A 14,066-nucleotide genomic window follows, 5' to 3' on the forward strand; every position below is an offset into this window, starting at 1 on the left:
TTTACAATACTCTCCTCACTCTATAATGTAGAAATTCATTTCTATGAACATTTTCTAATATTTTGTTACAGAAATAAACATAATACCTCAGACATGGTATAACCAAGGTGTAATGGACTGAGATTTGAGTTGATGCACTGAGGTCCCAAGTACATGAGGCTAAATAGTAATTGGGCTATACTCTATTAATATACATGATTGGATAAAGAATGGTCCCTGCCCACTCTCCGTGCAAGTCCTGATGTGTTGTATAGGAAATGACGATTTTGGTGGGTGGAGGCAGAGAGAGAGACAGGAAGAGAAGCTGGGAGAGATTGGGCCTGGGTTCGAGACTCTGAGCTGCTGGTTGTGTGGCTGCTGGTCGAGCTAGCTTCTTGACTCAGCTGCATACATTGCCATCGCTGATTCTCTTCCACCTCTGATCCTTCTTCACTGAGAATAAAGACTGACTATTTTTCCCTAACCTGAATTCCTGACTCCTGCTGATTTAAAAATACAAGATCTTCACACCAAGGTATGATACTTCCATCATTTTAAACATTAGGCCCATCTTAACTCAGCATAGATCATATTATGAGGCAAGAATCTAAGGTATTTAAATGCATGCTGGTCTAGTTGATAAGAGCGTTAAGAGTTTGAGTCAAAAAGATTTAAGTACACATTTTCCTTTAGACACTGACTAAGTGCTCCATGACCCTTTTCAACTTACTTATATTCTCAACCTTAGTTTCCCGTTCTTTAAGTAGCTATCTCATAGGGTGGTTTGAAGAATCCAATGAGACAATGCATCTAAAACATTTAAAGTATGATATAAATTCTTGCTATTATTGTTGTTGTTATATGACATAAAGAAACAGTAGTTTCATAAAATATATTAAGAAATCCTCTTTTGTAAAAAATAAATTTATGTATCTTTATCTAAACACAGGCCCATACTGTGAATCCTAAGTACTACATATGGACATGGAAAGAATATAGAGGGAAGCTTGACCCCAGAAAAAAATTTGAAACAAAGACATTTCCTTCTTTGCAGAGTTATGGAATATATGTGTCTATGGATTGTCAAACATGTTTGATATATTGTGTGATTTTGCCAAACTTCTTTTCTTTCTTTTTTATTTTCTTGGTGAAAGATAGAGCTTTCTAATTATAAGAGAGAAAACTATTCAGAAATGGAGTTAATATAATAACAAAATCGAGAAAAATAACATTTTAAACTGTGTGGAAGATCTTAGATAGTAAAGTATATATAGTCATTAAAGTCCCGTTGTAAAGGGAATATTATATAGGATGGATAATGCTGAAAATAACATTTCAGGATCGTTCCAGATAGAGCCACAGACAAGATTATGAAAGTAAATGAGAGAGGATGCAAGTGTGTAAAAAATCAGAGAAGATGACAAAGGATAGAAAATTTTTCAGAGACAGTAAGGGAGAGAAGTTACATGTGTAGTCAAAGATCAATAGATTCCCAAATATTTTATATCATCTACAGTTATTTTAAATGGAATTTCTTTTTGTATTTCTTGATGCTAGACTTTTTTGATGATACAAAAATGCTGATGATGTATGTGGATTTATTTTATATCATGCAACTTTATTAAAATTATAACCAAAGATCAGAAGAAAAATAGAAAATGAAAGGGAAAAATGAATAATTTCTCAGTTAAAGATCTCATAGCTTATATATATATGTATATATATATATACATATATATATATACTATCAGTCATTCTCCAATTGATAAATAATTAAAGGGTATGAATGGGCAGTTTTCTAATGGTAATTCAAACAATTTATAGCCATATAAAATGCAATAAATTAATTTATTTAGAGAATGAAAATTGGATAAAATAAAATTAAGGAACAGTGAGTTATTATTTTCCATTTATCAGAGTGGCTAAAGTGAGTGAAAGGAAAACAACAAATATTGAAAAGGATGTGGAAAAAATTGGGACACTAATTCAATGTTGGCAGAACCATAAATTGAGCCAACCATTTTGGAGAGGAATTTGGAATTATTCCCTTTGACCTAGGAATACTACTATAAGGTCTGTTTCTGAAGATGGTTAAGGAAAAAGGAAAAGAATCTATTATGTTCTAAAATGTTTAGCAGCATCTCTGTGATAACAAATGATTGAAAATTCCAGGAATATCTGAAATTTGGGGAATGGATATAGGATTGTAATGGAATATTACTGCGCTGTAAGAAATGGTGACTTCAGTGATCTTAGAAAAAACATGTATAGACTTGCATAAAATAATGAAGAGTGAAATGAACAGTACCAAGATAACACTGGATATAGTGATAGCAACGTAGTTTTTTGTTTTGTTTTGTTTTCTTTTGTTTTACTGTTTTTTCTTTCTTTTTTTTTATTATAATAACTTTTTATTGACAGAACCCATGCCAGGGTAATTTTTTTGCATTATCCCTTGCACTCACTTCTGTTCCGATTTTTCCCCTCCCTTCCTCCACCCCCTCCCCTAGATGTCAAGCAGTCCTATATATGTTGAATATGTCGTAGTATATCCTAGATACAATATATGTGTGCAGAACCAAACAGTTTTCTTGTTGCACAGGGAGAATTGGATTCGGAAGGTAAAAATAACCCAAGAAGGAAAACAAAAATGCAAACAGTTTACATTCATTTCCCAGTATTTTTTCTTTGGGTGTAGCTGCTTCTGTTCATCATTGATCAATTGAAACTGAATTAGGTCTCTTTGTCAAAGAAATACACTTCTATCAGAGTACATCTTCATACAGTATTGTCGTTGACATATATAATGATCTCTTGGTTCTGCTCATTTCACTTAGCATCAGTTCATGTATTCATCCTGATAGCAATGTAGTTTTAAGAAAATCTTTTGAGCTGCTAAGTCATTTTGACTATTACAAATACCCAAACTAACCATATAGGACTTATGAATGAAGACACTTTCTGCATCCAAAGAAAGAACTGAGAAATAGAAGTATATATGGAATGGTTTTACTTAAATAAACACACACACATATTTGTGTCTTATAGTAGCTATCAGAAATGGGTGTAGGGGAAGGGAAGGAAAAAAGGAAAAAAAAGTCACAGGAGAACTTTACTACATATTTAAAAGGAAGAGCAAATTACACAAAATAGATTTGCTGTTTCATGCATAATATTTTTTTCTATTCTGTTATCTCTAGAAACGATTGTTTTATTTATTAAGTTCCAAATAAATTAAATTTAAAAATTTGAAATTTAGTAGTCAAAGACGATACACAAAAATCATCTGGAAACTATAGGTAGAGAAGAGACCTAGGACATGATAATCAAACCAAGTAGAACTGCTGAAGGAAATCAGGTACATTCAAAACCTCGCCTTCTAAAAAGAAAAATTTGGGGAGAGTTTAATGTCTCACTCTACGTGTTCTCCAATCAGAAAGGAGAAAAGGATAAGGAAGAGAAAAAATTGTTGAGTATCCAAAATGACATGATGACAATAGGTAAGAAGATCAACTTATGCTGGATGGGCATGATGTTCTGTGGAGTCCAAACCAAACAGCTGCCTAAAACATTCATCCTTCAGAATTGTGAATGTGGAAAGTTCTTCTTCAAGGCAGACTTTTTTATTCTATAGACCAATTCTTCCTAAGGCCTGATGTTTAGCAAGAACTCAGACTGGCAGGCCTCTATTACTTTCCTTTTCAAAACAAAACAAAACAAAACTTCTCTTTTCTCTGTTAAATAAGAAATTTCAATCTCTTCTCCTTGATACACTTTTTTTTTACCTTTTAGATTTTCATGTGCTACTCTTTCTTGGTTCTTCTAATATTATTTTATTCTTCTCTATACCTTCAATCTGGTTTTATTTACTAAGGGTAAGTATCCTTCAGGGCTCTTTTTTGGGCCCATCTCTTTTCTCTTTATATTCTATTTTAATTGGTGAGTTTGTCATCTCTATAAAGATTGATTCTCTGGTTTTTCCAGTTCTATACTATCTCCTGACTTTCAGTCTCAGATCTTCAACTCCTTATTGCACATTTCATAGCTAGCAATTATATAATGCTTTAAGATTTGCACAGCATTTTATAAATATCATCACTTTCTCTTGACAATTACTTAGGGTGGTAGAGGTTATTGTCATCTCTATTTTACAATTGAAAGCAGACATTATAAGTTTCAGCTAGTAAATATTTGAAGCAGAATTTGGATTGGGGCAATTTTCTGACTTCAGGTGCAGTTCTCTCCACTGAATCACTTAGCTGTTTGAACATGTCTGAAATTTAAACCCTTATCTTACTGTCTCTCCGACTCTTCCTAACTTTCTTATTACTGGAAGAATAAAAGGTCAAGAATATAAAGGAAATTAATTGAAAAAAATTCAAAGGTTGATGACTTAGCAGTACCAAACCTCAAACTATATTATAAAGCAACAGTCATTGAAACCAATTAGTGTTGGTTAAGAAATGGAGTGGTGGATCAGCAAAATAGATTAGAAACACATGAAACAATAATCAAGATCTATAGTAATCTAGTATTTAATTAAACTCCCAAACTCCACCTTCTGGAATAAGAATTCACTATTTGATGAAATTGTTGCAAAAGCAGGAAAATAATATGTCAGAACCTTGGCATAGAACTACATCTTACACTCCATACCAAAATAAAGTCAGAATGACTATATGATTTGGGTATAAAAGATGATACATAAATAAATTATGAGAACAAGAGATGTCACCTATAAAATCTTTGGAGAAGGGAGGGATTTATGTGGTTAGATTTTTATATTTCTGAGAGGGGGAGTTTGAGATCTCCCACTAATATAATTTTGCTGTCTATTTCTTCCTGTAGCTGGTTTCAAATCTTCTCTAGGAATTTTCCTTCTCTATTACTTGGTACATACATATTTAGTATCTTTCTCAAGACGTGCTTTCCTTCTTTATCTCTTTTAATAAGATCTGTTTTTACTTTTGCTTTATCTGAGGTCAAAATTGCTATCTCTGCTCTTTTTTTTTTTACTTCAGCTGAAGCATAATAAAGTATGTTCCAGTGTTTTGCCCTTACCCTATATGTGTCTCTCTGTGTCAAATGTGTTTCTTATAAACAACATATTGTAGGATTCTGTTTTTTAATTCATTATGCTATTAATTTCTGTTTTATGGAAGAGTTCATCCCATTCACATTCACAGTTATGATTATCAACTCTGAATTTCCCTCTTTCTTATTTTCTCTCCTGTATATACTTTTGGTCTTTCTTTCCACCCTATCCTCAGTTATGTTTTTTTTTTCATCCACCCCACTCATTCTCTTATGTCCTATCATTCCTGCCACTTTTGTTGGTAGTGTTTTTTAACCCACTCTATCCACTACCTTAACTCCTATTACCCCTCCCTTCTTTTCTTATTAGTGTTTTTTAACTCACTCTACTCACTATCTTATCTTCTCTCACCCCTTCCAAGGACCCTTCTCTTATTGTTTCCTTTAGTGTTTCTGTCCTCCCTTATATCCTGTTTTTCTCTTTTCTTTTCTTCTTTCTACTTTTACTTTTTTTATAAGGTTAGATAAATTTTTATACCTAAATGAATGATTAACTTATTCCCTCTTAGAGACTACAGTGATCAGATCAAGTTCAGACAACATCCAATGTTCATGCCCTTCGTTCTTTCCCTCCATTGTAATAAATCTTTTGCAACTATTCATGTGAACTATTTTTTTCATTATACCTCCCCTTTTATCTTTTTCCAGTACAAACCTTTTTTATTCCTTAATATCTTTTTTCTTTGATGTTATCAAATCAGAGTCCATTTACAACCACACTCTCAGTCCCTGTGATGCCCTCCTCTGTCTGCCCCAGTGACACATACAGTTCTCAAGAGTTACAAATAGATTTTTCCATCTAGGGATGTAAACAGTTTAACTTTTAAATAATGTATATTTTCTCCCTCTTTAGCTTTTTAATCTTCTCTTGAGTCCTGTTATTGTAGATTAAATTTTCTGTTTAGTTCTGGTTTTTTAAATAGAAATATCTGAAAGTCTCTTACTTCATCAAAGCTACATCACCTCCCCTGAAAAATGATGCTGTATCTTGCTGAGGAGTTAATTCTTGGGTATAACCCCAGGTGCTTTGCCTTCTGGAATATGACATTGCAAGCCCTCTGATCCTTTATTTTAGAAGGTACCAGAGCCTGGATAATCCTGACTGTTGCTCCTTGATATTTGGATTTTTTTATGGCAGCTTGTGGTATTTTATCCTTGAGATTATAGTTTTGGAGTTTCACAACAATGTTCCTTATGGTTTTCCTTGTGGGATCTTTCCAAAGGTGATGGATGATTTCTTTCAATCAATATTTCCCCCTCTGTTTCTAGAATATTGGGGCAATTTTCCTAATGATCTCTTGTAGAATGCTATCCAGGAACTTTTTTTGGTCATGACCTTCAGGTAGGCCAATAATTTTTCAATTGTCTTTTCTGGATTTATTTTGCAGGTCAACTAATTTTCCAATGATGTATTTCTCATCTTTCATTCTTTTTAGTTTGTTTAACTGATTCTTTCTGTCTAACAAAGTTATTAGCTTCCATTTGTCTTATCTAATTTTCAATGTGTCACTTTTTTTAGTTAATTTTTAATTTTTTTTTCCCATTTGGTTAATTCTACTGTTTAAGGAGTTGTTTTCTTCAGACAATTTTTTTCTTTCCTTTTTCAAGCTGTCAACTCTCATGAATATTTCATTTCTTTTCTCATTTTTTCTTCTACCTCTATTTTTTGCCCTTTAAAGTCTTTTATGAGAACTTTGAAAAAACCTGTTTGGACTTGAGACCAGTTCATATCACACTTCAAGTTTTTCTCTGTGGACATCCTGTCCTTGTCTAAGTTTGTGTTTTAGACTAATTTATCTCCATAGTAATTTTCTATGGTCAGGACTCTTTTCTGTTTCTTTCTCATTTTTTGCCCTTTTTTCTTTTGTTATTTCCTCTTTTTTATTTTTAAGGTTGGGCTCTGTCCCTGTGGTATAGGCGGCACTATCCCAAGATTCCTGTGTAGCACTGAGTCTTGACTTTGAGCACAGGAGCCCCTTGTGTTTGCAGGGGGTAGCTTTGCCTGCTCTGTTCAGGAAAACAGCCTGGTTTCTCAGAGTTTGCCTTCTGAGGTAGGACTGGAAGTTGTCCCATTGGTTTTCTCCTCTACTGAGCCAGGACTGAGGGTCTTAGTTGCTGATTTGCTATGATTAAGATTTTCTCAAGAGCTTTCTCAGAATTTATCTGAGTTGGGCTGAACATCCTTTTCTCTAGAGGGCAGAAACTCTGAAAAGGTATACTTACGGCTCAGTATGATTGACTTAATTCTACAACAAGATATTAACTCAATGGAATTGAGGAGATAATTGGTTCCCTAGTGATGTAATGATTGGCTTACACTCAGTATGATGATTTCACAGTGGAGGTAACTTTGAACCTAACTATAAATAAAGTCAAGGATTCTGAAACTTCATCTTACCCCTAACCCCAATACTAATTGTTAATGTTTCCTCCTTTTTCAAATTAATTTGTAATTACATAGCTATAGACTGTTGTAGACCTCCACTAGAATGCTTTTTTCCCTATATAGTTCTTTTAGTAAGTAATTGAATCTGTTTAAAATCTATCTAGTTGTACTATTCTTATCCTTAATTTCTCCATATTGTAACAGGAATGATTTAATAATTTTCTTACATCGTTTATCTGAAATGTAAGTACAATAAGTCAGAATCCTCATTTGTCCCTCTTGTCAAAAAAGGTCATGAAGAACTGGAATATTGACTATCAAATCAAAGTCCTAAGCATTGTAGATAATTGTCAACCACTATATCACCATGAAATTCATCATCTATGTATTTTTCCACATGGAACAGTTAATTCTCTGTAATCTTTCAGAGAAATTAAGATATCCCAATATCCCCATAATCCAGTTAATTGAAACCATCTCATATCTGAGGTACTCTCCCCACAACTGGAAATAAAAATAAAATGTCACAAATATATGGTTGAGAATAACTACAATAGCTTATGCCTTCACACATAATATTATAAATTCAAATCATGGTCATTTCTTAATTTACTGGATTCTTCCAAAGAGTTGATAATGGTGGTGGTGATGGTGGTGATTTAAAGATCATCACCAACATCTCATAATTTATGGAAATTTTAAAGACAACATGGTTTTAATCAATAATCTTAATTTCAAAGGAATTTCAAGTGTATTTATTTTAAATTTCATGACATTATTTGTATTTGAGAACTTATGTATTAACAATGATGTACAGTAATTTTAAAAATCACAATAATAGGGACAAAAAGTTTGTTATATTCTTCTACAAAACTTTTATTTGTTTGGGAGAAATAGTACAATTTTTGTAGAAAGAAAATTCTAATTTCACATTAAAATTTATGAATTTTATGGAATTATTGATTGACATAAATTTATAACAAATTTTTCAGGAACACATCTCTTTCATTAAAGAAACTACACATGAATTTTTTTGAGGAAGAAAAGGGATTTTCAAAGGTTTTCTCTGTACCAAGATTTTTAATCTTGATTTTTCCATGTGAAGAATATTGCCACAACCCTCTCTCGGATCTGCTTGGTCCTGACACCATAGATGATAGGGTTAAGTGCAGGTGGTATGACCACATAGAGATTGGCAAGGAGGATGTGAATATAATGGGGGACATTGTGTCCAAAGCGGTGAGTCATGAAAGAAAAAAATGCTGGAGTAAAGAAGGCTAAGATGACACTTACATGGGAGCCACAAGTGTTAAGAGCTTTTAGTCGAGCTTCTCTTGAGGGAAGCCTAAAGACGGCATGAAGAATCTTCACATAGGAAACAGCAATTAGAACAACATCCAAAAGCATCATACAAATGAGAAACAATCCAAAGATCACATTTACCCTGATGTTAACGCAGGCCAGTCGGGCAATGCCCATGTGTTCACAGTAAGTATGGGGAATTACATGGTGTTCACAGAAAGAAAGTCTAAAAATTAGAAACACCAATGGAACAACCAACACGAAATTTTTTATAACTGACATCCCTGCAATGATGCAAATGGTTTTATTGGTAAGGATGGTGCTGTACCGAAGCGGGTTGCAAATGGCAACATAACGATCAAAAGCCATAGCCACAAGTATATAGGTCTCCATTCCTGTGAACATGTGAATAAAAAACATCTGAGTAACACAGCCCTTAAAGCTTATGTCTCTTAAGTGGAGCCAGAAGATACCAAGCATTTTTGGTATTGTGGCTGTAGATAAACCCAGATCAACCACAGACAACATAGCCAATAAGTAGAACATGGCCTGATGCAGACTCTGTTCAGTCTTGATCATAAACAGGATGGTGATGTTACCCAATACTGCAACCAGATACATGGCAAAGAAAGGGAAGCCAATCCAGATGTGCATGGCTTCTAGCCCAGGAATGCCCAGCAGCAAGAGGGAGGAAGGATGGGGTAGAGTGTCATTGAAAAGGAACATCCTGCTAGGGTCTTCCAGTGGCTACACTCATTTCAATGATGCTTTAACTCCCAGGAAATTCGTTCAGGAATGAAAAGAATGACCTCATCTGTCTTCCCAGTAATGGAAATAAGCAGAAACAAAAAATATATTATGAATTCCATTCTCTCCTGGGAGCCTAGAGGAAGACTATTCCTTAAATTCCCTGTCCTCTATTGTTCCTTCCACAAGCTTAAAAGCAAATGAAAAAGAGTGCAATCTAGTTGGTTGCATAGCCATGGGAGCAGAAGATTTATATTAAGTTAATAGAACAATGTAATTGAAATAACAAAAGCTAGGTTCTATTCAAGTTTTACCATTAACTAATTACATGACTTTTTACAAGTTCTGTGTTTTATGTATCCCTGAATTTTATAATACTCAAATAAATAAACAAATGAATGGATTGATGAATAGTTTAACCAGGTATACTTGCAAATTCTCTTTCTTTTTTTTCTAGCTGTCTTAAAGACACTCTGAACTTTTCCACTGCTCCCATTCATGTACCTTTCTCTATAAATGCCTGAATACTCTGCTTTTTAGCTCCCTTTTCTATATTGTCTTTCTTTATGAGAAGGCAAGCCCACTGAAACCAGTTAGTCAATAAACACTTATTAATCACCTACTATGTAGGTGAGCACTTTGCTGAATACTGAGAATACAAAGATAGGCAAAAGGTTGTATCCATCCTCAAAGAGCTTAAAGTCTGATGGTAGGAGGGAGAAAACATTAAAACAACAGTGTACAACCAAGTCATATAAAGGACAAATTAGAGTTAATCAACATATATATAGTAGTAGAATTAAGAATGATCAATACAGTGTCATGTGGAAGAAAAGATTTTCTGGCCACTTAAAAGAAGACTAAGAAGTCAAAAACTGGAGATGATGTAGAAAAGTACTCCAACCCTGAAAAATAGCCAGCAAACATACCTGGAATAAGAACATGAAGTATCTTGATCAAGGAACAGAAAAGTGGCTAGTGCTACTGGATCACTTAGTACAAGGGGGCAATATGAAGTATAAAAAGACTTAAAAGGTATGAAAGAGATGATATTATTTGAATGCCAACAGAGTATTTTTTATTTGATCCTCAAAGATCTAGGGAACCATTGGAGTTTATCAAGTGTCATGATAGAAAAGGGAATGACATTATCACATCTTCATTTTAGGAAGATCCCTTTGCCAGATGAGTAGAGGAAGAATTGGAATATGCAGAAATTTCTGATAGATAGAGCAACCAGCAAGTTATAGTAATAGTCCAGGTGTACAGTAATGAGGGACTATATCAAGATGGCGGTAAAGGAGAGAAAGGGAGGGATGTAAACAAAAGAAGTTACTAAGGTAAAATTGATTTGCTCTTGCATTTGGGTTCTCAATACTTTTCAAAATGCTTAGCACATAGTAAACATTTGCTTACTTTATTTCTAACTCTAATTCTAATTCTAACTCTAAAATTACAGATATTGAACTGAAGCCCAGAAAGGTGCAGTGACTTATCCTACTAGTAAACTTAAGGTAACCTGATATCTGCTCCAGAACTTCTTATTCCAAATCCAAAGGTCCTTACAGCTATATCTTGTTGTATCAGCTGTTAGCCATCTTCTGTGTGTGGAACTTCAGGGAACAAATTATGTAATTTCGCTACACGTAGCCTCATATTTATTAATACATTTTTGCATAAATAAATAGTGGTAAATAATTTGCCATACTTTGTCTTTTTTCTTCTTTTCCAGTCTGCAAATATCTCCTCTAGATTTTTTTCCTTCATGGACACAGCTAGTCAAGAAACATATATTAAGTGCCCACCATGTGACAACCACTGTGTTCTGGGTATATAAATAAGATAGAAATGGCCTCTGACCTCACAGAACTTATGGGAAAGACAATACACAAAACAACCTGAATTTAAAAGGAGAGGGAAGAGGCAACTGGGCATGGTACCATGATGAAAAAATTAAAGAAGAGTATCCAATTGAGAAACAAAGAAATGGCTGACTTGAGTTCCCTCCTTAAATGAAAGTTTTGAAACTCATTACTCCAAACTACAATCAAAGAGGCAGAGAGATATTATTGGATGGGGGCAGGGGGAAGCTAGTCCTATTATGTATAATGATGAAATTTTCCTATAAGATTCCCAGGGACATAATGGAAAGGACCCAATGAGATGAGTAAAAATCATGTTTTTTAAACTGTTCTCTCTACAACCACTTTTCAGGAATAAAATGAGTTATTTCTCTTTTGCTATTTGGTCCTCTGACCATATAATCTTATGATATGCCAAGTCCTAAAAAGATCATCTTGTAAATCTCTATTTGAACATGAATTTCCTTACAAGTAAGTGAGAAGTTTTTGTTGGAGCAAAACAACAGAAGCTTTTGTTGGAAGAGGCATTTAGAAAGAAAAATTCCTACCTAAACAGTCCTTTAAAATTTGGGATAACTGATTCTTAGTTAAAATTTCTTTACATCAACACTAAACTACTACCTCAGTATTTACACTCACTTATTCCTCCTGGCTGTCCTCTGGAGTCAAGCAGAACAGGAACCATGCTTACCATATTTGTAATTTTTTCTATTACATAACTGCCCTTCAAACACTTGAAATCAACTTGAACACTTGAAGTCGACTCTACTCCTCTCCCACCTAAATCTTTTCTTCTCTAGCCCAAACATCTCCAGCTTCCTTATCCAATTCTTATGTGCAAATTTGAAGGCCATTCTAGAATTAAGATCTCTGTGGACCAGGAGATTATATGGGTGATAACATATGAGTATATGCTAGTAAGCTTCTACATAGTGGGAAGCTTGAGTCAGGGAATACAAATATGTCTTCTTTGTTATTATCCTCATATTGTCATTTTCAGTGTACAAAATATGATACACTGCTGACTATCACATTCTTAACAAAACCATCATAGACATTTGTGAATAGTAATAAAGACAGATTGTGATATTTAGATAAGGGATATTTTCATTCATTTACTACATATTCATGGAGAGTTATAACTCACCCTAGAATTATGAGCTACTATTACTATTCTCAATTTCTTTTCCACATCATAGATAAGCACTATGGATTTTCTGACTATGGAAATAATATTTATGCATAGAATTTATAGTAGATCATCATTTTACTCATTGAAGAAGCATATGTGTTATAACAGATAAACATATAGAGTATTTAAGAAGTGGATTGCTATTTTAGGAAGACATTTAAATAGGAAACTTCCTAGTCTATTCATAGTGTGATATCACTTATGAAATTAAATTCACATGTATGACATGGATCCTGGAAAAACTGTATTTTGAGTTCTTTATATATTTCAACCACAGAAATGTAAAGGGAAACCATAGAGCTTATTAATATGGTTTCAGAGCTATGAGGTCCAAATAATTTAATGGACATAAAATATTTCACAAACTTTAAAGTGCTATACAAATATGTTATAATTAGGAGTAGCAGCAGTAGTTTAGGATGCCCAGGTCTCCAGCTGATGACTTCTTTCCTTGAACTTCTTTCCCTGACTTCCATTGAGCTCAAGCAATGTCTATAAAGCAACACAAAGGTGTGCTAGTAAATGTTTAACAGCTGTCTCCAAGAAATAAATATTTAAAAATGGTTTTGTTTATTTTGCATGAACACTTTTCAAAGTCTAGACAATCAGCACTACTGTTTTCTGAAATGTAAATGTTTACACTGATAATTTAACAATGGGTTCTCACAGATTAGAGCTGGTTCCAACACACTCCATTGTGATTCGAAAACCCAGATGCCTTCTGTCACCTTCTTTACCAATCTCATGTGAAGAGTTGGCCATATTTCTTATGATGGTAAACCACTACACCTGCCCAAATTAGTCTATTCTATTTCATTTCATCCAACAAATTGTCCCTTCTGTAATCCCCACTTTCTCATTTATCTTCATTCTCTCCCTAAATACTGTTTCCTTCTTTACTATCTGCAGATATGCCCATCTCTCCCCCATCCTTAAAAAACTCTCACTTGGACTTTCAATTTCTGCTAACTATCATGTTATATGTCTTCTGTATTTTTTAACTAAACTTTTTGGTAAGATCAGCTACAATAGGCACCTCCACTTTATCTTCTCTTACTTTTTTAGCCCTCAATAATCCAGCTTCTGACATCATCATTTCACTGATTCTGCCAAAGCTACCAAAGATTTCTTAATTGACAAATCAATGGCATTTTCTCAAATGCCATTTTCTTCATTTTTCTTTACCATTCTGCAGTCTTTGACACTGCTGATTACCCAGTTCTTCTTGATAATCTTTTCTCTTTAGGTTTTCAGGACATTACACTTCCTGGTTGTCCTCTTACCTGTCATACTACTCCACAATCTTCTTTGCTAAATATTCATTCAGGTCATTCCCTCTAACTGTAGATTCAGAAGGCATCTATCCTAAGTCCTGTTTTTTTCTCCTTCTGATCTAGCCTTAATTCAGTCAATGGGACTTTGGATTTGGAAAAAAACCTTAGATTAAAAAGACCAAGAGCCCCTATATTTGAGATCATATCCAGTCATCCTGATCTATATCTTG

The 14,066-nt window shown here is 33.9% G+C and overlaps 1 protein-coding gene across 1 annotated transcript; it reads right to left on the minus strand.

Annotated features, from left to right (window-relative positions):
• Positions 1-8,539: 8,539 nt before the first annotated feature.
• Positions 8,540-9,487, minus strand: LOC100914459 (olfactory receptor 52E8-like). The gene has a single exon (XM_003764868.1). The coding sequence runs from the start codon at positions 9,485-9,487 to the stop codon at positions 8,540-8,542; it is 948 nt and encodes a 315-aa protein (XP_003764916.1).
• Between the last annotated feature and the right edge of the window lie 4,579 nt (positions 9,488-14,066).

This window comes from Sarcophilus harrisii, chromosome 3 (genome assembly GCF_902635505.1).
Source record: "Sarcophilus harrisii chromosome 3, mSarHar1.11, whole genome shotgun sequence".
NCBI classification, from domain to species: domain Eukaryota; kingdom Metazoa; phylum Chordata; class Mammalia; order Dasyuromorphia; family Dasyuridae; genus Sarcophilus; species Sarcophilus harrisii.